We start from the raw sequence: 26,314 nt of genomic DNA on the forward strand, positions 1-26,314 counted from the left end.
CCCCAATGTTTCAAAAAGGGCTAAGACATGCTACACCCAGTAGCAGTAACCCAACCGTAAGTTACCAAACCCTCACAGACTGGTCTGGGACTCTGGTGGGACAGAAGTCAATGGGCTAGAAAATCCCTCTGATTGTCTCAAGCAACAGAGCTGAATCTTAGTTCTGGTTCTTGGTTCTGGTTTTTAATGAACAGTGAGTAACTCCCCATTCAATCAGCCAACACTCACTTTGGCCTGAATCACAATATGACAGAGAAGCATGCTCATAAACAACAGCAGATGTACTTGTATTCTTTTTTCTTCTTCGTTTTGCAGTCTATTGTTTTCAGTCAGTGAACAAACTAGCATAAGAGACATAGATATGAGCAAGGAAATCAACTGGCTCTAGAATGTTAAGGCACCACCTGCTGCGGGTGCTACAAATGTCACTACAGGACCTTCGACTCTATTGGAGGGAATTACACTAAAAGACAGCTATAACAAGTTAACTCTGCACATCTCTCTAACAATGTCTCAGAATACGCTGCCCCAAGAACTCACTCTCCCAGGATGCACAGGGAGGGACCACCATCTCCATCATGGTCAAAGCTCCAGTTTAGATGACCTATCCACCGCAGGGAAAACCCTGGTCCTGGAGGGTGGTTGTGTCTCTGTGACTGACCGGGTTCGAACCCGGGCCTCCTGCACGCCAGAAGTGTCTATTAGCCCACTAAACTAAAGCCTAGGCATTGGATCGTTGAGCCAATGCAACTAGTCACCGAACCCCCTTGGGTACAACTGCATGCTTCTCATCTCAACAAAAACTCAAAAAACCCACAATTACTAAAGAAAAATTGTTGCTAGAAATAAACTAACCAAATTAATTTCTTCCATTTCCATGTTCATGTATTTAAATACCCCCAATAAGTTCAGATAACCAACTCTCAAGTAATTAGACTGCACCTATTTTGCACCAATGTGTGCTCTCCCTCCTTACACACCCTCTATTTTACACAGGGATATTACTACCAAAGGGAGCATTACTTTTTCAAGTCAGGGAAAACATGCCAGCTACACAGAGAATCAATGATCATGATGCAAAGGACCCTGGGAAGACACAATCCAACGTTAGTGGAGCAGCATGGACGGTCATCCAATCACGAGGCTGGCCAGAGAGAAACACAGGAAGTAGCATGGACGGTCAACCAATCACGAGGCTGGCCAGAGAGAAACACAGGAAGCAGCATGGACGGTCAACCAATCACGAGGCTGGCCAGAGATGAGGCGAACTCTGATTGTTTGACACCCCTGCTTCTTGTTATAATACCGCTATGAGTCTCTGACACAACAGAATCAGAGTAGCGAAAAATACTGAGATATGCAAAGTATCGACTGTTGCCGAAGAAAGGCCAAGCTAGACAGGTGTTCAAATGGCACATACAGTATCTGACATGTGAAAGCACTTGTTAACAAAACAACCAAATACTCCACATGCTCCTCTCAGGAATCAGTAAAGGTCTGGAAAAATACCACTGCCAGTCATGGTGGGGCAGGTCTACGTATACAACTCCCCATGACAACAGACATGTACTGTAAGTGAATATATTGACGATACTAGCGAAACTCTCTCAGTCAGCATGCAAACAACTGAACGTTCTGGGGACTCTTGGTAAGACTACCAGCTTTCAGCAGTGACTCCACCACTTGCTATGGCGACTCATGGGATGGGGGGGGGGGGGTTGCGGGTACCAACAATCTAACCATGCTAGCTAAAATAGCTTAGCTTGTTGTTAGCTTAGCAAAGTCCAAATCTCAATCTCATACTGCTTTCCTCTTCCACCCATCTCTTTGTGTGGGGAACACAGGAACTAGGAAAGTCCCCTTGTGAGGAAAAGCAACTCAGTCATATGAGTTGTATTAACTCAGTTATGTAGCATTAGCATCATGTCCTTCTTCCTCATCCTGACCACATTGCTTAACAGGGGTCCCTGCCAGTGCCAAAGCAAGACTGAGAGACAGAATGGGAATGAGAGGTGATTGGAGGTTTTGTTCAGGAGGGCGGGACTACTCCTCATCTAACGCCTGAAGTAAAACAAATAATCGAAAACAACAGAATTGGACACAATATTTTGAACGGGAACCATTTTGACTCTGTTGCCACCAGAGAGTTGACTTGAGGCCTATAAGGGTTGTGAAGCTGGGACGTCATTCGGGCTCAAAGCCTGTGCCGGGAGTCGTGGCTGTAGCTGCCCGGGGAGGAGCGGTTGCGGTGGGGCTTGTAGGAGTCTTGGTAGGGGTCCTGGTAGTCCTGGTGGTACGGGTCTTGGTCTCGGCTGTGCTGTGAGCCCGAGGACATGCGGTTGCGTCCCTTGTGCGCCCGCTCGTTGTGGTAGTTCTCGTCGGCGGTCATTAGGTTGCGACGCTCGTTGGGCGTGGAGTGGTCTCCCGTGTGGTTGCTGTGTTGTCTTATTCTTTGAGTCTGCTGGTTCACCTCATACACACACAAACAACCCCTTTTTGTTACATTTCTGTATGTTACACTGGGCACTAATCAACTCATCTAACTGAGGACAATTAACTGTCTCCCCTTAAAGGGACATCACACTCCAAACTCAACATTTTTGGGCAAACTTTGATTTTGGAGTGTAATGACGCTTTAACCCCAAAGCTCTGTAGCTATCTGTTGATGACCAAACTTTGATTTTGGAGTGTAATGTCACTTTAACCCCATAGCGCTGTAGCTATCTGTTTATGACCAACCTGCAGTCCAGAGATGGTGGTGGGGTAAGGAGTGAGGGCGGTGGGGCCCAGGTTGCGTCCCAGCAGGGGGTTGAGCGGCGTGGCCATGGAGGTGTGTGTGGCCTTCCAGTAGGCCTCCAGATACTCAGCCAAGTGTTCACACGCATCCTCCAACTGGTTCTCATCCAGGATGATGTCAAACATCTCCTGTTAGAGGGGGTGAAGAGAGGGAGAGAGTGAGAGAGGGCGAGTGAGTGAGAGAGAGGGACAGAGAGAGAGAGGGAGGGAGAGAGGGAGATGGAGAGTGAGTGAGGGCGAGTGAGTGAGAGAGAGGGAGTGAAAGAGGGAGATGGACAGGGAGTGAGGTGGGAGAGAGAGTGAGAGTGGGAGATGGAGAGGGAGTGAGAGAGGGAGATGGAGAGGGAGTGAGAGAGGGAGTTGGAGAGAGTGAGGGGGGAGATGGAGTGAGAGAGGGAGTGAAAGATGGAGTGAGAGAGAGAGGGTTTGGTGAAACAGGCTCGCATGATGAGTAACGTGGCATTAGAGCTGAGCTGACTTGTTAGCTCCCTAAACTAATGCCTAGGCTGTTTTGTACTTCACAGAAAACCTGGGTTCAAACCCCGGTCAGTCACACAAACTGAATATTGTCATTTTGTCACTTGATTGTTAATAGACCTTTTCAATGGCCCTGTCTTGAATCAACCTCAAGCAATCCCAGGGAGACATTGTTGGAGGTTCATGTAGAAAGAAGACACCTTGAAAAGGAGCAATGGTTGGTGTAGATTAAAGAGACAGTATGCTGGGTGGTGTAGATTAAAGAGACAGTATGCTGGGTGGTGTAGATTAAAGAGACAGTATGCTGGGTGGTGTAGATTAAAGAGACATTATGCTGGGTGGTGTAGATTAAAGAGACCGTAAGCTGGGTGGTGTAGATTAAAGATACAATATGCTGGGTGGTGTAGATTAAAGAGACTGTATGCTGGGTGGTGTAGATTAAAGATACAATATGCTGGGTGGTGTATATTATCTATACTCTCGCATCTTGACACACAGGCTGGCGCAGGCGTGTCCCATTAACCCGCGCCAGAGAGGATTTATTTCCTCACCTGGGTGTTCAGAAAACTTGATGATCTTGGGTTGTCTAATCAAGCAGAGTTGGGCGAAAGGCGAGATGTTGGCCGTGGTGTTGATCATTAAAGAAACAGTATGCTGGGTGGTGTAGATTAAAGAGACAGTATTCTGGGTGGTGTAGATTAAAGAGACAGTATGCTGGGTGGTGTAGATTAAAGATACAATATGCTGGGTGGTGTAGATCAAAAAGACAGTATGCTGGGTGGTGTAGACTAAAGAGACAATATGCTGGGTGGTGTAGATCAAAAAGACAGTATGCTGGGTGGTGTAGACTAAAGAGACAATATGCTGGGTGGTGTAGATCAAAAAGACAGTATGCTGGGTGGTGTAGACTAAAGAGACAATATGCTGGGTGGTGTAGATTAAAGAGACAATATGCTTGGTGGTGTAAATTAAAGAGACAATATGCTGGGTGGTGTAAATTAAAGAGACAATATGCTGGGTGGTATAAATTAAAGAAACAATATGCTGGGTGGTGTAAATTAAAGAGACAATATGCTGGGTGGTGTAAATTAAAGAGACAATATGCTGGGTGGTGTAAATTAAAGAGACAGTATGCTGGGTGGTGTTGATTAAAGAGACAGTATGCTGGGTGGTATAAATTAAAGAGACAGTATGCTGGGTGGTGTAAATTAAAGAGACAGTATGCTGGGTGGTGTAAATTAAAGAGACAGTATGCTGGGTGGTGTTGATTAAAGAGACAGTATGCTGGGTGGTGTTGATTAAAGATACAACATGCTGTTAGAGAGTCACTCACCGGAGGACACTGGGCCAGTTTGTCAGCTGCCACCAGCTGTACGTTCAGATGCTTGCTCTGGGACTTCCCTCTGGACTTGACCAGCCTCTGCAGAACCTAGACGGTGGGAAGACATTTAAATATGTGTTAGATAGTGTCAGACCTCTGTTCAAATGGTCCTGCTCTTTTTCTAACGGAATGTTATATCTACACACGTTTTTTACGGGAACACTGCTTTTCACATCTTTAACCAGGCAAACCGGTCAAATAGAATCATTTCAAATAAATTACTAATCCGTTAGATAGATTAAAGTGTATTTGTCTGATAACAATACACATGTATAACTATAAAAGCCCTCCACTGATAAACCAATCAGAGTCTAAGCATGTTGACATTCATTTTCAAAAGGTCCCAGTGGCTCAGTAGGTCATAGCGTACTGTATAATTGACAATGTTGACAGTTCTGTGAGTTGTTTTAGATGATGTGTCTGCTTCCTGGTCATATAATAGTATCATTACCTATAGTAGACATGGATGTGTTTCAAATCACATGACCCTCCAGTCCCTACCTTGGGCGAGGAGACCTTGACATGGACGATGATGGGAGCCAACGAGGTCTTGAGCAGCTGGGCTGGGTGATTGATGGTGTCTGCATCCAGGATCACCAGCTGTAGGGACCGGGCCAGCTCAAAGATCCTCTCTATCTCACTCTGCACCTCCGCTTGGGGAACAGGATGGAAACAACACAAGACTTTAGAATACAACTTTATTGTCCATTCAGCATGGACATTTTACTTCGGCATCACCGTACAAGAATCCTACACACTGAAAACAGTCAGCCTAGTACACTATATATACGTAAACAAACGGTACACACTGACTCCCATTCCTTCATTGCATTCCCAATACATTGATTCATTCAAGGGGTGTCTAGTATGTCTAGTATGGACACTGGAACGTAAGCCAATGAATACGTTGAGCCTGTCTGGAGAGCCAGATGGGCGGAGTTTGCACTTTTGGGACTATTCCATTGATTCCATTGTGGGAAGTAAGCTCAATCAAGCTAAATCATTCTTCTTTAGCCGGGTCTCATAGAGATGCTAGCTACAGAGTAGAGTAGGCAACCGTCTTCGATACACAAGGAAAACTCAAAAGACTCCTACAGTAAAATAGATATATTATGGAGGTACATACCTAAACTGGACCTGGTGTTTGATCTCTCGATGATGGCCCGCTTGCTGGGGTTATTCAGAACAGACCTCTTGGCTAATGATATATCTGCTGTGACTCGTGTGATAGATATCCTGAAATGGTCAAACAAAGACACCAATTTAGGCATATTTTTTATATATATTTTTTAACCTTTATTTAACCAGGCAAGTCAGTTAAGAACAAATTCTTATTTTCAATGACAGCCTAGGAACAGTGGGTTAACTGCCTGTTCAGGGGCAGAACAACAGATATGTACCTTGTCAGCTCGGGGATTCGAACTTGCAACCTTTCGGTTACTAGTCCAACGCTCTAACCACTAGGCTACCCTGCCGCATTCAGTGGATAAATACTGTAAACCTTATTTTGCAGACAGACACTCCTTTACTGAAGATCTATTCCATGTGAATTTCGAGGCCAATCTATCTCCAAGGGCTTCATAAGTCCTCTCATTTGAGTGGAACCGAGTTTAAAAATAAACAGACAAAATAAAAAAATAAAAAAGAAAGGAAGAGCTTTCATTTTACCTGCCGTCAAATCTATGCTTGAGGAAGTCAAAGAGTGCTTTCTGCATCATATCCGTCACCTGTGGAGAAAGAGAAGCCAAAAGAGGAGAAATAGGGAAGAGAGAGAGAGATTGGGAGAGAGTGAGAACGAGAGTGAGAAAGAGAGACAGAGAGAGTGAGAGAGACACAGAGAGAGTGAGAGAGACAGAGAGAGAAAGAGGGAGACAAAGAGAGACAGAGAGAGAGTGAGAGAGACAGAGAGAGACAGAGAAAGAGGGAGACAAAGAGACAGAGAGAGAGTAAGAGAGAGAGAGAGACAGAGAAAGAGGGAGACAAAGAGAGACAGAGAGAGAGAGTAAGAGAGACAGAGAGAGACAGAGAAAGAGGGAGACAAAGAGAGACAGAGAGAGAGCCAGAGAGAGAAAGAGAGAGAGAGAGAGAGAGGGAGAGAGACAGAGAGAGAAATAGAGAGAGAGGGATGGAGAGAGACAGAGAGAGAGAGGGATGGAGAGAGACAGAGAGAGAAAGAGAGAGGAAGAAAGAGGGAGAAAGAGACAGAGAGAGAGGGAGACAAAGAGAGACAGAGAGAGAAAGAGAGGGAGAAAGAGAGACAGAGAGAGAAAGAGAGAGAGAGAGGGAGAAAGAGAGAGAGACAGAGAGAGAGGGAGACAAAGAGAGAAAGAGAGGGAGAAAGAGAGAGAGAGAGACAGAGAGAGAAAGAGAGTATGGTTAAAAAAGACAACATTTAACTCTAACAGCCATGACATCAAGCAAACTTCCTGGGAAATAATTTATCAACTGGGTGTTCCTCATGGCCAGAGCACATGGTGCTAAGATGTCCCATGACGACAGCCTACGTGCAACGGACCATTTATCATTCTAACAATTCTATTGTAGTAGTTCTGATATTCAGTAATTTGACAGGGGGATACTGAAAATCATATCAAACATGCTATTTCATTTAATAAGAGTTCTACCCTGATACTAAACAACTACAACGTCTACTGGATGAGTGCAATAGTGAAGCAGGATTTGGGGTCAATTCCACGATATTACATTTTTTATTTAACTAGGCAAGTCACTATCAGTCAACTCACTAGATAGATTCATATTTTGTTCCTGAAATGCAATGGAAAATCCTCATAGACAACAATAGACTAATTTCAGTCTAAAATGGATCTCCTGAAATGACTGAAGTTAGATGGTATCATGCAACTGGTCAGAGGCCTGCCAGTAAGGATGGTGGCCTATACAAAGATCCTTTAGTGGCTGGTTTAACAGCAGTCTAGTCTAGACACACAGTGATGCTGCTTCCAGGGGTTCTCCTCTCTACTCTCTCTTCTCTATCTCTCCTCTCTATTCTTTATCTCTCCTCTCGCCTCTCTTCTCTCTTATCTCCTCTCTCTTATCTCTCTCTTCTTTCCTTTCTCTACCCCTCCTCTCTCTTCTTCTCTCTCTTCTCCTCTCTTTCTAATTTCAAACGTTACTCTACTTCGGATGCTGAGCGTTTGCACCCAGAAGGTTGTTACCGTGGCAACAGAGCACACTGTGGGATGAGGCGACTGATTGTGTACCCTCCATGCAAGGAGGGAGAGAAAGAGAGAGAGCGAGAGGAAGAGGGGAGGAGAGGAAAGAAACTCCCTGTACTATGGTGTTCTGAGAATGACTAGAAAAAAACATAAACAAAGCACCTCACTCAGCAGTCTAAATATAGACTCTAGTAGAGCTCTAACAGGCCTGTGTCAACACAACATTAGAAAAACATTGCCTGCGTATAAACATGAATGATTATAAACATGAAGTCAATAGAAACATCATCCAGCCATGAGGAGATCTTCTCTCAATGAGATGTGATCATGACAGCCGCAACAACAATCATTTAACATGATACACTGTTAATGTCATTCCACCAATGGGAGCTCTAGGATGGGCCCTGTGGGAGGAGTCAGAGGATGATCATGTGACTCGATGGCCGCCGCTGCTGCTTACCTCATAGCCCTTGAGGGAGGGCCCCACTAGCACCACAGGCCTCATGGATGGCACCACGTCGTAAGGGGGGACGTGTTCAGTCTGTAACAAAGTAACAAAGGAATCAGTGGAGCAGGGAGGAGGGGGCCTCTACTCAAAACCCATTGGATGAGAAGTCAGAGGGGAGGGACCTTTTACCTTCTCATCCAATGGGTTTTGAGAATGAGATGAGGAGAGAGGACAAGGAGTCAAGGAAATGCAATTGAGATTTTCCCACAGTAATAAAATGGGATCGATGCAAACCACAGTATGGGATGTATGGATCATTGTGACAGCACAATCTGACTCAAATCTATTTCAAATGTTGTTTTTTTCTTTACCATTATTTAACTAGGCAAGTCAGTGAGTGGGATGTTAGATGGGAAGGGATGTTAGAAGGGATGTTAGATGGGACGTTAGATGGGATGTTAGATGGGATGTTAAATGGGATGTTAGAAGGGATGTTAAAATGGATGTTAAAATGGATGTTAAAGGGGATGTTAGATGGGATGTTAGATGGGCTGTTAGATGGGAAGGGCGGTTAGATGGGATGTTAGATGGGATGTTAGAAGGGATGTTAAATGGGATGTTAGAAGGGTTGTTAGAAGGGATGTTAAAATGGATGTTAAAATGGATGTTAAAGGGGATGTTAGATGGGCTGTTAGATGGGAAGGGATGTTAGATGGGATGTTAGATTGAATGTTAAATGGGATGTTAGAAGGGATGTTAGATGGGAAGGGATGTTAGATGGGGTGTCAGTTTGGATGTTAGCAGGGATGTTAGCAGGGATGTTAGCAGGGATGTTAGAAGGGATGTAGGGTGTGCACTGTACTATTGTAATGTAGACATCTATAGTTGATGGAGACAGTTTGGTTTTACCATCACCCACTTACCACTTTTTGTTTCTGCTTTCCTGTGAAGTAAAACAAAACAGAATTGTCAATGTCTTGTAGTATTGTACTGTATCAGAATGTGATTTACAGGAAATACATTTTCAACCGAGGATTATAACTGACACACGAAATAAACATATACCCTTTAGATTCATCATCAAACATATAAACATGATCCTAATATCCTATGAGGCATATTCACAAAGTCACATGACTGAAGTTCAGGGGGGGTCAAAGTCTTGTCGATGGGTTCACCCTGTGGTAAGCCAAGTCTCAGAGCGCCTGCAGTCCTCAACTGGAGGAAGAGGATGGGAGAATACACTATATATATATACACTCTATGGATCCACAACCCAGCAGGCAAAAATTGGTATGGGATGTTATAATGGCATCATATTCTGGTTGTAAACTGGTTTTCTGATAACTGGATTTCTGTAAACTTTCATACTTTGGTTGGTATCTGTTCAGATTATAACCAGTTAAAGACGTCTTTCTCTGATTGCTAAAAAGTCGTCCAAAAAAACGTCCTTTTACAACCATAATACAACTTGACCATGATGTCACAAAAAGACGTCACAATGACGTTGTTGCAACCAGTTTTGCCCGCTGGGAATCATTTATCTTAGGTTCTATGGAGGCTCTACGTCTCATGTTGCCTTGACAAAGTTGTCTAGTTCTTCTCTAATCTAGCGGAGGGCCAGTAGGGGCGGACAACGTCCCCCCATCATGTCTAAGAGGCTCTCACCTGCAGAGGAGATAAGGGGTCTGATCGAGGCGGACACCTCATCCTCTACACTTGAGGAAGAATTGCCTCCAGACTTACTGGAAAAGACAAGAGGGAGATAAAAAGAAACACAAGAATCACAGAATTAATGTGGCGAACGGCGACGGGGTTCTAAATGCAGAATCCAGGCCTTATAGGGTGAATGAAAGACTTGAGGTGAGCCTCTCAACTCATCCCAAGTCTAGTCCTCTCATTACGCTGAATTAGTGTTAAAACTGAACAGGCCTAGTGCAGCGAATGGCTCTGAAGGCTAGTACGCACACAAGACAAACCACTGGTGACGGGAGCGTCCAGAGCGATTAAACAGACAGAGCAGCTAGGTCGCTAGAAGAACCAAAGCATTACTGATTATTAAGGTCAGAGACCTTATAAATATTTAGGTTGTTCTATTCTGGATATGGATGGAGAGAAATGTAATTATTCTAAATGATCTGTAACACTTCCTATGAGTACCCTCTTTATAACACATCATAAGCACATTTATAACCAAATGAGTTGTACTAATTTGACTAATTTGTCATAACCGAATCAGTTTTACTAAACTAAACATAGCACTGCTGGCCCCTTCCTAACCCCCTTCCCTGGGTAACAAGGTCTCTGACTGAGCGAGAGAGGACTGGTGATGGGCTGCCTTACCCTTGGACTCGCCCTCTCTTCTGTTCCTGCTGGATGCGGATGTTCTCTAGCTTTAGGGGACTGGGGATGAAGCCGATCTCACAGCCCTCCTTGACCAGCCGGCCGATCCACCAGTCGTTGTTGAACTTCTGGATGGGTTGGGGATGTGGTTGAAAAATCAGTTTCAGTGCGTTTAAACAGGCAGCCCAATTCTGTTTTTTCCCCACTAATTTGTCTTTTGAGCAATCAGATCAGTTTGAAAAAGATCTGATGTGAAAGATCTGATGTGATTGGTCAAAAGACCAATTAGTGGAAGAAAATATCAGAATTGGGCTGCCTATCTAAATGCAGCCAAAATGACATGAACATAAGGAAATAAGCAGTTTTATCTAGTTTGAACAGACAGTGAGTGTGTTTCAGAACACAGGTACTAAATTCAGTATATATGCCTTGCTGTTGTCATGACTGTCCACGAGAATCCAAATAGGTCAGACCCCCTCTCATCCGCAGTGGGCAGGAGGAAAGAACTAGACGGGATTAACAACTCAAGTCCTATTGTAAAGATTTAGGTCTCCCTCTCCAAATTCACCATAGGGATGTGCTTTGTCTCAACAGACCTTTTTCCAACTGAAACTCTAACATGTTCAAAAGCAACTACTTGAACAATATTTCTAAAATAGAACATGGGGAATGGTCAGAGGTGATCTATAGAACACTAATGTCATTTTGTTTGTTATTTTGTGATTTCATAAAAAATGTTATAAAGGAAATACTGTAACTTGGAAAGTAAACCCACTACATGTATGAAGTTTCCATAATATGCATTGTGTATGTAATATAAAAATGGATAAGTGTTTTTGTTAAGAGAGGGATGTGATTCGAGAAGCTATATGAGATCATTGTTTTACACAACTTTGTACAAGTGACAAGTAATGCTTCAGAGGTCAGAGAGCGGGTCAGCATGACGGAACCACCCCTTTCGCAACAAACTATATAAATGAACATAATAGACCAGAAAAGCATCAAGCTGCAGATTTACGTTTAAAGTGGTTTGAACTGTGACTCTCAACATGAGGTAGAGACGATAGTCACCTCCTGGACAATCCCTGGTACGGCTGATTAGCTGTCCTAAGTAAAGTATCTTCGAAAGCGAATTTAAGTAGGACCATTATACTACTCTGCTCAAACCATCGTATTATGCTACTCTCATCACCCCAATGGGAACCATCGACATGGCTGGCTAGCCTATCTTCAAAGAAGCATCTTCAATATCGAATGTAAGGAAAATAAACTGTGTAGTTCTGTGCAGGACTGCACGAAAAGTCACCGGATACGTGACAACTACAAAGAAGAACAACAGTAGAAGACTTGTTGGAACCCTTTCGGAAAATCAGAGCATTAAAAGCATGTCACAAAAAGGCCCAACTCCTTTTGCAAGTCGACCATGTCCACCGAGAGATCTGGCAAACCAAGCAGGCGGTGGATCATGTGCAAAGTATATGGTTACTGTAAGTGAGAGAAGTTTCTGAAAGTACCAATGTTAAGTGTCTCTCTCCCCTCCTCTCCCTCTATCTCTTTTGTAACAAGCAGCCACGTTGTTGTCATTCCGCTAGGGACCTGTTTTGAGTGTTTCCAGTCAATAACCGATGCAAAGTGTGTATGTTTATCCTGTGTTCTCATTTAATTAGCTAGTAAATAAATAATTTAACCAATTTGTGTAGTACTGAATCATAAGTTAGGCTGGAGTTTTTGCAGATGCATGGAGGTTACGACTGTTCAGAATGATGATATGATACGAGGTTATGATTAATAAGTTGATTGTTTATAGATGTGATAGGTAAAGACCTTCAGTGTTTAATCCGGGAGATGGTAACTCTTTAAAGAACTGCTCTCGTGGTGCCCCAGATCCTAATGAGTTAATTGTTACATGACTAATTTCATCGGAAAACAATTAAACATAGTTAGGTAATTAGATAAATGTCTTCAGATTAATGTTAAAGTCAAGTCACGACACTGTTGTAATAGTGGTTGATAACGGCCCTGGGTCAAATACATATCAAATTCAGGAGGCTGGTGGCACCTTAATTGGGGAGGACAGGCTCGTGATAATGGCTGGAGTGAAATGAGAGGTATGGTATCAAATACATCAATCACATGGTTTCCAGGTGTTTTATGCCATTCCATTTGCTTCATTCCGACAATTGTTATGAGCCGTCCTCCCCTCAGCAGCCTCCGTTGATTCTGATTGCTATGCTTAATCTAGTTTGTCTGGTACAATGGTATAGTCCGAAAACTGCACACTCTGACCTACATCATTTGACATTGAAAAGTACTTCACAAATGTATTTTATCAAAATCTGGTTGATTGTGTGCCACAGTTAAACCTTGCCTCTTGTGACAAAAAAACATTACCTCCTTTATGTGAAGGAAGTCCTTAGCATCGAATGAGATGGCGGTTGCTGGCACCGGCACGTCCTCGTCCAATGCTCCACAGTAGCTGACGTTGGTCTTCACAGCAAAGGCCACGGCTTTAGCCTTTGGGAGAGAGAGAGGGACAAGGGTCAGTCAGAGAGCCGCAAAGTATGAACTTCAGTTCACATGAATGAACTGTGGCTTACAAGGCTTAATAAAGCCTTCATAAACCCTTTATAATGCCTACATGGATGCTTCACAAATCATTTATAAGCAAATGTCATACAATATAAGGGTGCTATAACAGATCCTTACGTCTGCTTCTTTGCCAATTGTGGCATAACCCTTTTTCCATCCTTTACATAGTACAGTCTTCTTGCTGCACAAGTCCAGGTACTACCCTCATATTTCACATAAAACTTTAAAAAAATGTTTTATCCTTACTGAACACAACCTAGTGAGGTATCTCTCTCTCTGGGTCTCACCTTGGCTCTCTCCAGCTGCACGGTGGCCTGCTGCTCCTTCTGCTCTCGGGTCTGGGCCGGGGCCTGGGTCCCCGGGCCCCCTTGGCTCGGGCTCTGGCCCTGGACCTGCCCCGGCACCTCCCGCTCCTCCTCCAGAGAGACATCCGAGTCCGATGGTCTGCTTGTGTAGGAATCAGCTGAGCCCTGCAATACAACAGGACAGGGACAGACAGGAAGACAGCAGCTGTCACTATGATCACTCAGCCAGCGTCACCGTCACCAGGACGTCACCAGGTGGAGGAGGTTGTAGCATGACGTTCTACTACAGTACCCATAATGCTCTGTAACTGTATCCAGTTTATCTTACTAAACAGAGGTGAGGTGATTTGGAATTGGGGGGGGGCATTTTCTACTCTTCTCATCCACGTACTAAAGTCTTACCGCTCACTTTTGAGACTTTTTTCAGTGAGAACTTGAAACTGCCCATGGAGGTTATAGTTTCAAATGATTTGGAAGACTATTTCAAAGAATGGCAGCTGAGTACAAATACCACTATTTAATACCACTATTTAATACCACTATTTAATACCACTATTTAATACCACTATTTAATACCACTATTTAATACCACTATTTAATACCACTATTTAATACCACTATTTAATACCACTATTTAATACCACTATTACATCTAAAAAAAGAACAACGTCAGTTTCACTCCTTCTAGTAGAATAGTTACGGTTATCCCGGACTAAGTTAAAGTAGTTAAATAGGTATCTGGGGACAATACTGTTGGGTCTGTGGACAAGCTGATGTACGAGACTCACTTTAATCTGAGAGACTCTCTCCTCCACTTTGACCTATCGGAGGCCTTCAAAGTGGGAATGGTCAAGATGAGTACGTGCTGGAAGTTTCAGAATAATCCTGACTAATATATTCTGAGATGACTACAGTTTATTTTTTTATTATCTTGGGGGCACTATTGTACCAGGAAGAGCAGTTACACATGACCACCGGCTGGTTACACATGACCACTGGTTGGTTACACATGACCACTGGTTGGTTACACATGACCACTGGTTGGTTACACATGACCACCGGTTGGTTACACATGACCGCCGGTTGGTTACACATGACCACTGGTTGGTTACACATGACCACCGGTTGGTTACACATGACCACTGGTTGGTTACACATGACCACTGGTTGGTTACACATGACCGCCGGTTGGTTACACATGACCGCCGGTTGGTTACACATGACCGCCGGTTGGTTACACTTGACCGCCGGTTGGTTACACATGACCGCCGGTTGGTTACACATGACCGCCGGTTGTTTACACATGACCGCCGGTTGTTTACACATGACCGCCGGTTGGTTACACATGACCGCCGGTTGGTTACACATGACCGCCGGTTGGTTACACATGACCACTGGTTGGTTACACATGACCACCGGTTGGTTACACATGACCACCGGTTGGTTACACATGACCACCGGTTGGTTACACATGACCACCGGTTGGTTACACATGACCGCCGGTTGGTTACACATGACCGCCGGTTGGTTACACATGACCGCCGGTTGGTTACACATGACCGCCGGTTGTTTACACATGACCGCCGGTTGGTTACACATGACCGCCGGTTGGTTACACATGACCGCCGGTTGGTTACACATGACCACCGGTTGGTTACACATGACCACCGGTTGGTTACACATGACCACCGGTTGGTTACACATGACCACCGGTTGGTTACACATGACCACCGGTTGGTTACACATGACCACCGGTTGGTTACACATGACCACCGGTTGGTTACACATGACCACCGGTTGGTTACACATGACCACCGGTTGGTTACACATGACCACCGGTTGGTTACACATGACCACCGGTTGGATACACATGACCACCGGTTGGTTACACATGACCACTGGTTGGTTACACATGACCACTGGTTGGTTAGGTTACACATGACCACTGGTTGGTTACACATGACCACCGGTTGGTTACACATGACCACCGGTTGGTTACACATGACCACTGGTTGGTTACACATGACCACCGGTTGGTTACACATGACCACCGGTTGGTTACACATGACCACCGGTTGGTTACACATGACCACTGGTTGGTTACACATGACCACCGGTTGGTTACACATGACCACTGGTTGCACATGACCACCAGTTGGTTACACATGACCACTGGTTACACATGACCACTGGTTACACATGACCACTGGTTACACATGACCACTGGTTACACATTACCACTGGTTACACATGACCACCGGTTGGTTACACATGACCACCGGTTGGTTACACATGACCCCCGGTTGGTTACACATGACCACCGGTTGGTTACACATGACCACTGGTTGGTTACACATGACCACCGGTTACGCTCATATGTGAGCCTAGTCAGTTGTTCAACTGAATGCATTCAATTGAAATGTGTCTTCTGCATTTAACCCAACCCCTCTGAATCAGAGAGGTGTGGGGAGCTGCCATAATCGACAGCCACATCTTCAGCGCCAAGGGAACAGTGGGTTAACTGCCTTGTTCAAGGGCAGAACGACAGATTTTTACCTTGTCAGCTCGGGGATTCGATCCAGCAACCTTTCGGTTACTGGCCCAACGCTCTAACCACTAGGCAAACTGTCCCCGAAGGTTGGCTGTGACTGGAGCGTGAGTTAAAGTATTGACCCAAGCCTTGGCCTTAGAAGAACAGAGAGTGAATCTACTAAAGATAATCCAATTGGGGAACAACATTAACTCAAGTGTGTGTGTGTGTGTGTGTGTGTGTGTGTGTGTGTGTGTGTGTGTGTGTGTGTGTGTGTGTGTGTGTGTGTGTGTGTGTGTGTGTGTGTGTGTGTGTGTGTGTGTGTGTGTGTGTGTGTGTGTGTACCTGAGTGCCTGTGTATGTGTGTCAATATCGCTTTAGGAACGTAGAAAGTCTTGCAGTCTGCTAAAATCCACAGATGCTAGTCATAGTACAGCACTTTTTACAACAGACAAGCTATTTCTTGGGCTTACTTCAGCACGGGCTCTATTGACTTGTGTGGGCCAATCACTAAATGCCAGGTCTGGGAAACAAAAAACGAGGAGGTTTGCTTATTTAGAAAAATAAGTGATTGCTCTGAAAAAAAAATCTTGAGTCAACGCTATTAACGCTATTAAGAAACAGATGTTGATATAAATTCATAATCACATTAAGGTTCTGTGATAAAAGTACTATGAGCCTAATTATTAATCACAATCATTAAATGTTTTTTACCGGGTGTAAACTTTATGGCACAAACACACGACACAAATCAACCTGCACGGCTCTTGTTCAAAGTATTTCTGTTAGTAATAGTAAAAGCTCCCTTCACACTCTGTCTTATAACGGTGTGCTATTTGTGAAGCACTCACAAGCACCCAACTGACATACAGTATATTATAAGAACACCCTGTTAGAACAATCCCCCCCCACACACACACACACACCACACACACACCACACACATACTACCACCCAGCACTTCTAGTGTTTTTGTAAACATTTATTCTCACGCCCCCCTCAACAAATACTATGTTCCTTTATATATATATATATTCATTATATATCTTAATAAATAATTATAGCCGGTTGCTGATCAGCCGATATATACAAAATGGATAACGGGGTATATGGGTAGTTAGATGTGTGCATTTTGGGGTACAGAATCTCTTCACGGCCATATTGTATGACTGCCGGGCTTCCAACGGAGCACTGACGTGACTCATGTCTATCTGACTCCAGTATATGACATCACAACGCACGCTCCTCTCTGTCCTCTCTGTCCTCAGCAGCAGAAATACAACACACTGCTGTTGCCGGGTGTAAAAATAGAAGCTTTGGCCCTTTAAACAAAGGCAGTAAATGCAGCAGGGCTATACCCTACATTTGGAGAGGCTGTGATATGAGGATACATTATACAATCATAACCTCACGCAGGGAGCGAAACGGCCCTCTGGGGGATAGGAATTAGCATTTACACACTGCTCTTCTCTCGCTATATAATGCTATCTCCATCTTTGTGCTCCTACGTGTGCTGTGCATTAAATGGATGGCTACAGTGTACATTGTATAGCTATCATCAGCCATTGAAATGTGCTGATGATATGATGCAGCTATTCAGATGCATTGGGCTGATGCTGACAGACACATATTGCTACTTATTCTTATACACATCATCACTAATTACACTCTCACGACTGTGTGCGCGCACACACACACACACACGTCTGACTCTGTCTTCTCCTTACATTGAACCCCCCCCCCCCAGTCACCCCCCCCCCCAGCGGAGACCGTGATCCTTCCATCTACAGCATGAGACCGTCAGCTTACCTACAGTAAGCCCTGTGTTTGTGTGTGCACCACAGCTGAGCCACCTCCATCGACAAACACAAACACACACGCTCAAACACACACACACACACGATCTGAAGCTAAACCCCCCCACCACTCACCGCCTCCGAGTCTTCAAATCCATGCAGGTACAAATTGTCATACATGGAGGTCTGCTATTTCCAAAAGCACCTCTAGAAGAATAAAAGGAAGAGGGGGAAAAAAACGAGAGAGCGGAGGAGGAGGCTGTAGTGGAGGAGGGGGAACAGGAGGAGGAGGAGGGAGCCACCACAGAACACAGGATGGATGGAGGGATGACGGTAAAAAATAAATCCCTCCTTTTTCGGCTGGAAGAGGAGAAGGGGTAATAGCAGTAGCAGAGCCAGCCTGTTTGGTTTCCCCTAGGCCTGCTTGGTTTCCCCTAGGCCTGCTTGGTCGATGGTTGTGCGTTAGCCCGAGCCTGGATGCTACTGGCTCACATTATAAAGCAGAGAGGCTCTCCCTAGAGGCAGCCCAATCCTGGCATTTCATCAGCCCTTCTAAACACACCGAACGGAGCAGCATAGAGAATCCTTCCTCAATATCAGCACCCGATGACAAAGCCAATGTGCAGCAAGTCGATTGGCTGTGCAGCAAGCCGATTGGCTGTGCTGCCCTCCACTCAGCTTGGACGCACACGCACTCTCTCCTTGACTGAGGGAGTATAGGAAGAGGGGGATGACAGCAGCATCATTCTCTCTCTATCTCCCTCCCCTCTTTCTCTCTATCCATCTATCTCATTCTGTCCATCTCTCTGTCCCCTCCTCTCTTTCTCTCTATCCATCTATTTCTCTCTCTCTATCCATCCATCTCTCTCTGTCCCCTTCTCTTTCTCCCTATCCATCTATCTTTCTCTCTCCCCTCCTGTTTCTCTCTCTATCCATCTCTCTCCCCTCTTTCTCTCTATCATCCATCTTTCTCTCTCTCCCCTTATCTCTCTCTTTCTCCCCTCTTCTCTCTATCCATCTATGTCTTTCTTTCTATCCATCTCTCTCCCTCTCTCTTCCAGTGTATAGGCTAAGCACCACAGATATAACCAGAATATAAAACAAAAGGAGCTGTATAGAGTATAGTGGGCAACCAGAATATAATTGACTTAGTCCAAAATGTTTCGCTGTACCACAATGTATTGCATGTTATAATTGTAAGCTTTCATTCTGATAGTCACGTTATCATTTTGATGCTTATTTAAGTGTATCCGTTTCTAAAATAAACAAGGGACAAAAGACAAATAAGAAAATAGCAGGTTCATAAAATCTACTGGACCTTCTTATGGCAAGACACACTAGTAGAAATAGTTTAAATAAAGATATTGGCCTGTAGATATATTTTGCACAGTATTTATATTATAAAAATATATGTAAGTGTATCTGCATAATAAGTTCATGAAATAATAACAAAATGATGAGTGCTGGCCAACCCTCCTCCTAGAGAGATAGGTACAGTAAGCTTTTGCTCCAGCCTTGATGAAACATCATTGTACTAATCAGCAGCTCATCAGCTCCTTGATTAGCTGAATCAGATGTGTTAGAGTGGGGTTGGAGAAACAACCTGCATACTCTGTTGCTCTCTATCTCTCTAGAACAGGGGTGGGCAACTCCAGTCCTCGGGGGCCTGATTGGTGTCACAGTTTTGCCCCAGCTAACACACCTGACTCTAATAATCACCTAATCGTGATCTTCAGTTTAGAATGACATTTGATTAATCAGCTGTGTTTGCTAGGGAAGGAGAAAAAGTGTGACACCAATCAGGCCCTGGAGGACTGGAGTTGCCCACCCCTGCTCTAGAAGGATCTGTCCTGGGGCTGCACAATGAAGGTGATTTGGTTGGTTTCCCCAGGTCAGCGGTTGACTGGTTTTCCAGTGACTGTTCTCTGGCTGATCCCTCATCCTGGTTAGATGTTAACTGCCTGCTGTAGTATGTCTCAAGGACCAATTCATGGTTCAATTAAACTGGGCTATGTAAAAGCACTACTCAGATGCTTCCAAGAAGTGTGTCCTTGTGTGTGCGTGTTTGTTTGTGACTGAATCTGTCTCATTGTCAGTGTGGGTTCTCATCCCAGAAAGTTGTGTTTCATTCCAGAAAGTTGTGTTTCATCCCAGAAAGTTGTGTTTCATCCCAGAACGTTGTCCACTCCCCTATGCCCTTGGTCACTCCCCATCACAGATCCAAGAAGACATGGCTATGTGTAAGCTAGCAACAGCTCCAGCTAGTTTCCGCCATATTGCTTTCACCTATCCAGTCCTATCAGATCTGTGAAGAGGTAGAGAACGAGGACATTGGGAAGCTATCATCTTTCTGGAATTTAACCCATCCCAGCCTAAAGTGAAGTTGCCCCTTTACGCTGATCTTCAGTCAGTTTTCCATTTCCCCCACTAATGGTTAAGGATTGGGGGAGGGGATCCTAGATCTGTACCTAGGGGAAACCCCAGGGGCCCTACCTGTCTGAGGATGAAGCTTGTGGAGGTGGTGCTGCCATCAGACCTCTTCAATCGGCTTCGCCTGGAGTAGGTCCCTCGGTTCACCTGTGTGGGATCAGATAAACAGCACAACCAACCAAGTCCTTCTCAAGGGGAATCAAGCTAAAGAACAACAACAGAAATAAACAACAATACATATTGGTACAGTAGACAGCAGTTGCTGATGGAATTGCTTTCCGTGTTACATCTTACCTATATTCCATAGTTCTATTCTATTTTATTATATTCTGTTCTATAACTTGGTATGTGTACTCCGAGTCGGTATTCATGTCATAAGAATGAACTCCCCTCAAACATGACCACAAATTGGGGAAAACAGTATTTCCCATTGACCCCCAATGTAAAAGAGTCAACTTAGTCATAATTTTTTTGTTATACAGAAATAACAAAACAATCTGAAGAGCTGCTGTGTTGTTCAATGTACAAGTAACCAGGTCAAAAATCCTGGCCTATGGTTTGTAATGCTCCCATGTATGGAAAACGAGCCTGCGAGAAGACCTCTGTGGCTTCAGGCTATTCACTGTGGAAGAGTGGGAAATTGTGGAGACCCAGTGTCCATGTAGACAGCACGTGTGTGTGGATAACATTTCATCACAGGTAAGACATTTAACTTGTTTAGTAGTCCGTTTTTATCTCCACTCACTACTTGTATATTTATAGTCCATTTCTTTGTGTTGTTGGTCTTGGATAGCTTAATTTTTAATTTTTTTATTTTATCTTTATTTAACCAGGCAAGTCAGTTAAGAACACATTCTTATTTTCAATGACGGCCTGGGAACAGTGGGTTAACTGCCTGTTCAGGGGCAGAACGACAGATTTGTACCTTGTCAGCTCGGGGGTTTGAACTCACAACCTTCCGGTTACTAGTCCAACGCTCTAACCACTAGGCTACCCTGCCGCGCCAATGTTCTGGTTGGTAGCTAGCTGGAACTCAGTCACATGGCTAACGTTAGCGACATAGGACTATGCCTCAGGAGTACCTGGCCTGATGACTCCTTGCTGTCCCCAGTCCACCTGGTCATGCTGCTGCTCCAGTTTCAACTGTTCTGCCTGTGGCTATGAAACCCTGACCTGTTCACTGAACGTGCTACATTGTCCCAGACCTGTTGTTTTCAACTCTCTCGCTCTACCGCACCTGCTGTTTCAACCTCTGAATGCCCGGCTATGAAAAGCCAAGTGACATTTACTCCTGATTTACTGACCTGTTGCACCCTCTACAACCACTGTGATTATTATTTGACCCTGCTAGTCATCTATGAACGTTTGAACATCTTGGAGAACAATCTTGCCTTAATGGTCATGTACCGTTATAATCGCTACCCGGCACAACCAGAAGAGGACTGGCCACCCCTCAGAGCCTGGTTCCTCTCTAGGTTTCTTCCTAGGTTCCTTCCTTTCTAGGGAGTTTTTCCTAACCACCGTGCTTCTACATCTGCATTGCTTGCTGTTTGGGGTTTTAGGCTCGGTTTCTATATGTATCTGCTGATGTAAAAAGGGCTTTATAAATACATTTGATTGATGGATGAGGGAAGTTCTACAATATTAGGTTTTTCTAAGTAGTGAGAATGCTTCGGAGCAGGCAATGTTGAAAAGTTATCATTAGACATGTTGTACTTTTTTTAAATGTAGTTTTGTAATTGTTTAAAACAAGCCGACAACAAGATAATTTTGTTTGAATAAGTCTAGTTTTTCCTGTGAACCAATGGGGTAACCAAGGTAACCATGGGTTGTTTTCCCCACTGGTGGGCGGGGCTGCAACATTCTATTTAATAGCAACTGGGAGTATCAATTAGTCTATCTATTCTATATATTGATGTCAGGAGATTCCTGTCGCATTTGTCCTCTGTGATCCTGTCAGGCTATGGAAGACTATGTGTGTGTGTGTGTGTGTGTGTGTGTGTGTGTGTGTGTGTGTGTGTGTGTGTGTGTGTGTGTGTGTGTGTGTGTGTGTGTGTGTGTGTGTGTGTGCGCGCATGGGGCAGGGGGGTCTCAGTGTGAGAACTGTCAGAGCAGCCCGGTGACATCGCCCCCCATAGGGCAGACATGACACTGGCGGCGATATGACACCTACAGGCCAATCACAACTCCCCAATCACAACCCCCCACTCTGTCTCTAGCCAGCCAATGTCATCCCAACATAGGAGAGATGTAATTTACTGTAGATCTGTAGTAGTACTAGTAATGTTATGTAGGCTAGTAATATGTCCACGATAACATTGAAATTCAAGGAAACATAATGATCTATAAGGGTTGCAAAATTCTGGTAACTTTCCCAAAATCCCCAGGTTTTACCCAAAATCCTGGTTGGAACATTCCTGGAATCAGGAGGGAATATGCAGGAAATCCAAAAACCTCCAACCCGGATTTATGAAAAACCTGAGGATTTTGGGAAGATTTACGGAAATGTTCAACCCTATCTATAATGAAGACTTTCACTGTTTCCGACTTTCATTAGCAAGTCTCTAAACGGGTCAAATATAGGCCCATCCTGAACCTCTAAGGGGCAGGTTAATTATCTAGCAGTGATTTGCTCCACTTATGGCTAAGTCTCCAGAGATAGTAGCAATGTCACTATTAAAATATCAGAACCTACTTTTCCCATGAATCTACACCAAATAGGGCCATCTTAACTGGGTCACGTTAGTCACTGGGTGTCCCTTTGTCTTGTATTGCATCTTGCTGCGGTGTGGCCATAATTAGGTGAAAACACTTGGTTAGAAATCACATAGGGGAGGAAATAACACGTCACATGTTTCATAAAACCAGCAAATAAAATAGGGCATGTTGTCTGTTCAACATCATCTACCAAATGTGACTTCGAGCACATGTATTACTTAGTCTAGTAATTACTAGGTGAAGCTAGGATATTTTGGATACTCTTCTTTGATTTAAAACAACATTCAGTAGCCTAGACACTAAATATTGAGATTGTATGATAAAACATTCCAAAACAGCATGAGGCACGGTGTGTAGTAAAACAAGGAATTCAAAAAGTGCCAAAGTTGTTTTGCTTGAAAACAAAACTGTTTGAGGAGAATAGTTACAGTAACTGTCTATCTTCTCCCGTTGGTGTGACCTACCTGAAAGCTGGTCGCTTGGATGCCCTCGCCGATCTTATTCCGAATGTAGATGTGTCGAGACTGCATTTCGGCCAGAACATCGGTCCAAATGGGTGGTTGCTGCCTCTCTGGCCCAGCCCAGTGGAAGTGTGGTGGAGTGTGGTGTACTTGCTCCAGCTTCAAGCCCCTGCAATATCCTATTGTACTAGTCGAACAACTCGTCTTGCTCTTCACCTTGTGACAGGTGCTCACGGCGCGCGCGCACTGGCTGCAGCTGCTGCTTCGCGCCACTGCAACTCGCTCGAGCCTCAACAGCGGAAGTGAGAGGAGATTACTTTTCTTTACATCTTCACTGGAGAAAATATGGCTAGCAGCGTCTTTTGGGATTTAATCCCATTGTGCGCGTCAGTGGGTTTATTCTTGTGAAAAAAGTTGTACATTTTGTCACTAGGCTAATTATTATCGGTTTGCCGAAGGCATCTTCCTAAACAATTGACAATCCCTTGTCTGTTTCAGCCCCAAAGCGGCACTGCCACTTGCTATAAAGCTGAGAGATGGAGCTGTGGAATTGTATCCTAACCATGCTCAAAGTCACAGACAGCTTGTATGGATACAAGGACTGACAGTCCATCCATGAGATCAACATGATTGTTTTAAACATAGGCTATAAGTAGCCTAAACTGTTCCCCTGGCTAATTGCGCATCTATAGATGGGAGTGCCCTTAGTGCCAACGAGATTAACCTGAGTAGACATTGTTTACAAATGTCTGAGGATGACAAACAAACAATAGGCATAAAGACTCACAATACAACAATATATATTGTTTATGATAGTGTAGGTGCAGGCCTACTTAGCTTACTTGTACTAAAATCATTAGCCATGTAATTCTTAATCAATGTCAATATCAATAGAACATCGTTCAGATTGTGCATTTAAATATCTATTTTTATTTAATGTAGGTCTATAATGGTATTGTAGAAATGTAATGCCTGAATAATCTTTCCTGTTACAAAATCATATCCTTGAATCCAATGTATTTCACTCCTATGTTGATCCATCTATTGACTCAGATAGAGCACTGGATCTGGGCCTAGTCTGGTGTTTGCCCTGGGAGACGTTGCCCTGGGAGACATTGCCCTGGGAGACATTGCCCTGGGAGACGTTGCCCTGGGAGATATTGCCCTGGGAGACGTTGCCCTGGGAGACATCGCCCTGGGAGACGTTGCCCTGGGAGATATTGCCCTGGGAGACATTGCCCTGGGAGACATTGCCCTGGGAGACATTGCCCTGGGAGACGTTGCCCTGGGAGACGGTGCCCTGGGAGACGTTGCCCTGGGAGACGTTGCCCTGGGAGACGTTGCCCTGGGAGACGTTGCCCTGGGAGACATTGCCCTGGGAGACGTTGCCCTGGGAGACGTTGCCCTGGGAGATATTGCCCTGGGAGACGTTGCCCTGGGAGACGTTGCCCTGGGAGACATTGCCCTGGGAGACATTGCCCTGGGAGACATTGCCCTGGGAGACATTGCCCTGGGAGATATTGCCCTGGGAGACGTTGCCCTGGGAGACGTTGCCCTGGGAGACATTGCCCTGGGAGACGTTGCCCTGGGAGACGTTGCCCTGGGAGACGTTGCCCTGGGAGACGTTGCCCTGGGAGACGTTGCCCTGGGAGACATTGCCCTGGGAGACGTTGCCCTGGGTGACGTTGCCCTGGGAGATGTTGCCCTGGGAGACGTTGCCCTGGGAGAAGTCGCCCTGGGAGATGTTGCCCTGGGAGACGTTCCCCTGGGAGATGTTGCCCTGGGAGATGTTGCCCTGGGAGATGTTGCCCTGGGAGACGTTGCCCTGGGAGATGTTGCCCTGGGAGATGTTGCCCTGGGAGACGTTGCCCTGGGAGACGTTGCCCTGGGAGACGTTGCCCTGGGAGATGTTGCCCTGGGAGACGTTGCCCTGGGAGATGTTGCCCTGGGATATTTTGCCCTGGGAGACATTGCCCTGGGAGACGTTGCCCTGGGAGATGTTGCCCTGGGAGATGTTGTCCTGGGAGATGTTGCCCTGGGAGACATTGCCCTGGGAGACGTTGCCCTGGGAGATGTTGCCCTGGGAGATTTCCTTTTTTAGTCTGTTAGCTTATTTCTTATTTGGCAGTTGCTGTGAAGGTTTGGAGAGAAGGTTTTCTTTCTTAAATTTTCCCCCAATATTGGCGATTTATGCCAAACCTTTTTGCCAGAAGAGGGCAGTATTACAAAAGCTCTTAAATGACATGCTAAATGTATTGTTTGACGACTGTGACAATGGGAACCATACTCAGTAGATGGCAGTAGAGTATCTAATAATGGTTTTGGTTTATTGCAAGGCTGAAAATGACTGTTTGTTATAAACACTAAGATCTGAGGGAAATGGGTTTATCTTTGTTTTGTCCAGTAATGGAGTAATTAATGGAGTGGTGGAGTAAGATGGAGTAAAATTGAGCCGACAGGTAGGGCAGCCGTGATTTTAATTCCTAGGCAACTTTGCAGTTGATGAAACAGCCTACAGGGAGAAGAGAGTGCCCTGGAAGTGTGGTGCCAGGAAAATAACCTCTCACCCGACGTCAACAAAACAAAGGAGCTGATCGTGGACTTCAGGAAACAGCAGAGGGAGCACCCCCCTATCTACATCAACGGGACAGTAGTGGAGAAGGTGGAAAGCTTCAAGTTCCTCTGCGTACACATCACTGACAAACTGAAATGGTCCACCCACACAAACAGTGTGGGGAAGAAAGCGCAACAGCACCTCTTCAACCTCAGGAGGCTCAGCCTCTTCAACCTCAGTTTGGCTTGACACCTAAAACCCTAACGAACTTTGACAGCTGCACAATTGAGAGCATCCTGTCAGGCTGTAT

General features: G+C 44.9%; 1 protein-coding gene across 5 annotated transcripts; it reads right to left on the reverse strand.

The window, feature by feature from the left end:
• Window positions 1–293: 293 nt before the first annotated feature.
• LOC109876649 (voltage-dependent L-type calcium channel subunit beta-4) lies at window positions 294–23,697 on the reverse strand. Of its 5 annotated transcripts, none has more exons than XM_031813637.1 (14): window positions 23,454–23,697; window positions 20,335–20,418; window positions 13,498–13,680; window positions 13,013–13,135; window positions 10,622–10,749; window positions 9,947–10,023; window positions 9,202–9,221; window positions 8,291–8,371; window positions 6,323–6,381; window positions 5,781–5,890; window positions 5,156–5,307; window positions 4,607–4,702; window positions 2,740–2,925; window positions 294–2,470 (listed from the first exon to the last, which is right to left on the reverse strand). In XM_031813637.1, exons 1-14 carry the CDS (start codon window positions 23,517–23,519, stop codon window positions 2,195–2,197), a joined length of 1,641 nt encoding a protein of 546 aa, XP_031669497.1. In that variant the 5' UTR covers window positions 23,520–23,697; the 3' UTR covers window positions 294–2,194. The 5 variants fall into 5 exon arrangements, with proteins under 5 accessions (XP_031669497.1, XP_031669496.1, XP_031669498.1 ...); XM_031813636.1 differs by having other exon boundaries at window positions 294–2,473; window positions 23,454–23,696; XM_031813638.1 differs by lacking the exon at window positions 9,947–10,023 and having other exon boundaries at window positions 294–2,473; window positions 9,202–9,220; window positions 23,454–23,694.
• Between the last annotated feature and the right edge of the window lie 2,617 nt (window positions 23,698–26,314).

The sequence above is a fragment of the Oncorhynchus kisutch genome, unplaced genomic scaffold, assembly GCF_002021735.2.
Source record: "Oncorhynchus kisutch isolate 150728-3 unplaced genomic scaffold, Okis_V2 Okis05a-Okis16b_hom, whole genome shotgun sequence".
Lineage (NCBI taxonomy): Eukaryota > Metazoa > Chordata > Actinopteri > Salmoniformes > Salmonidae > Oncorhynchus > Oncorhynchus kisutch.

What these genes read in the sequence shown, in the direction of transcription:
- LOC109876649 (XM_031813636.1), bottom strand. Translation starts at nt 23,519, where the DNA reads ATGCAGTCTCGACACATCTACATTCGGAATAAGATCGGCGAGGGCATC. An exon ending in CCTCCCTCAAGGGCTATGAG is followed by an intron (nt 6,382 to 8,290) that starts GTAAGCAGCAGC and finishes CTTTCTCCACAG; the next exon opens with GTGACGGATATGATGCAGAA. An exon ending in AAGCATAGATTTGACGGCAG is followed by an intron (nt 5,891 to 6,322) that starts GTAAAATGAAAG and finishes TGACCATTTCAG; the next exon opens with GATATCTATCACACGAGTCA.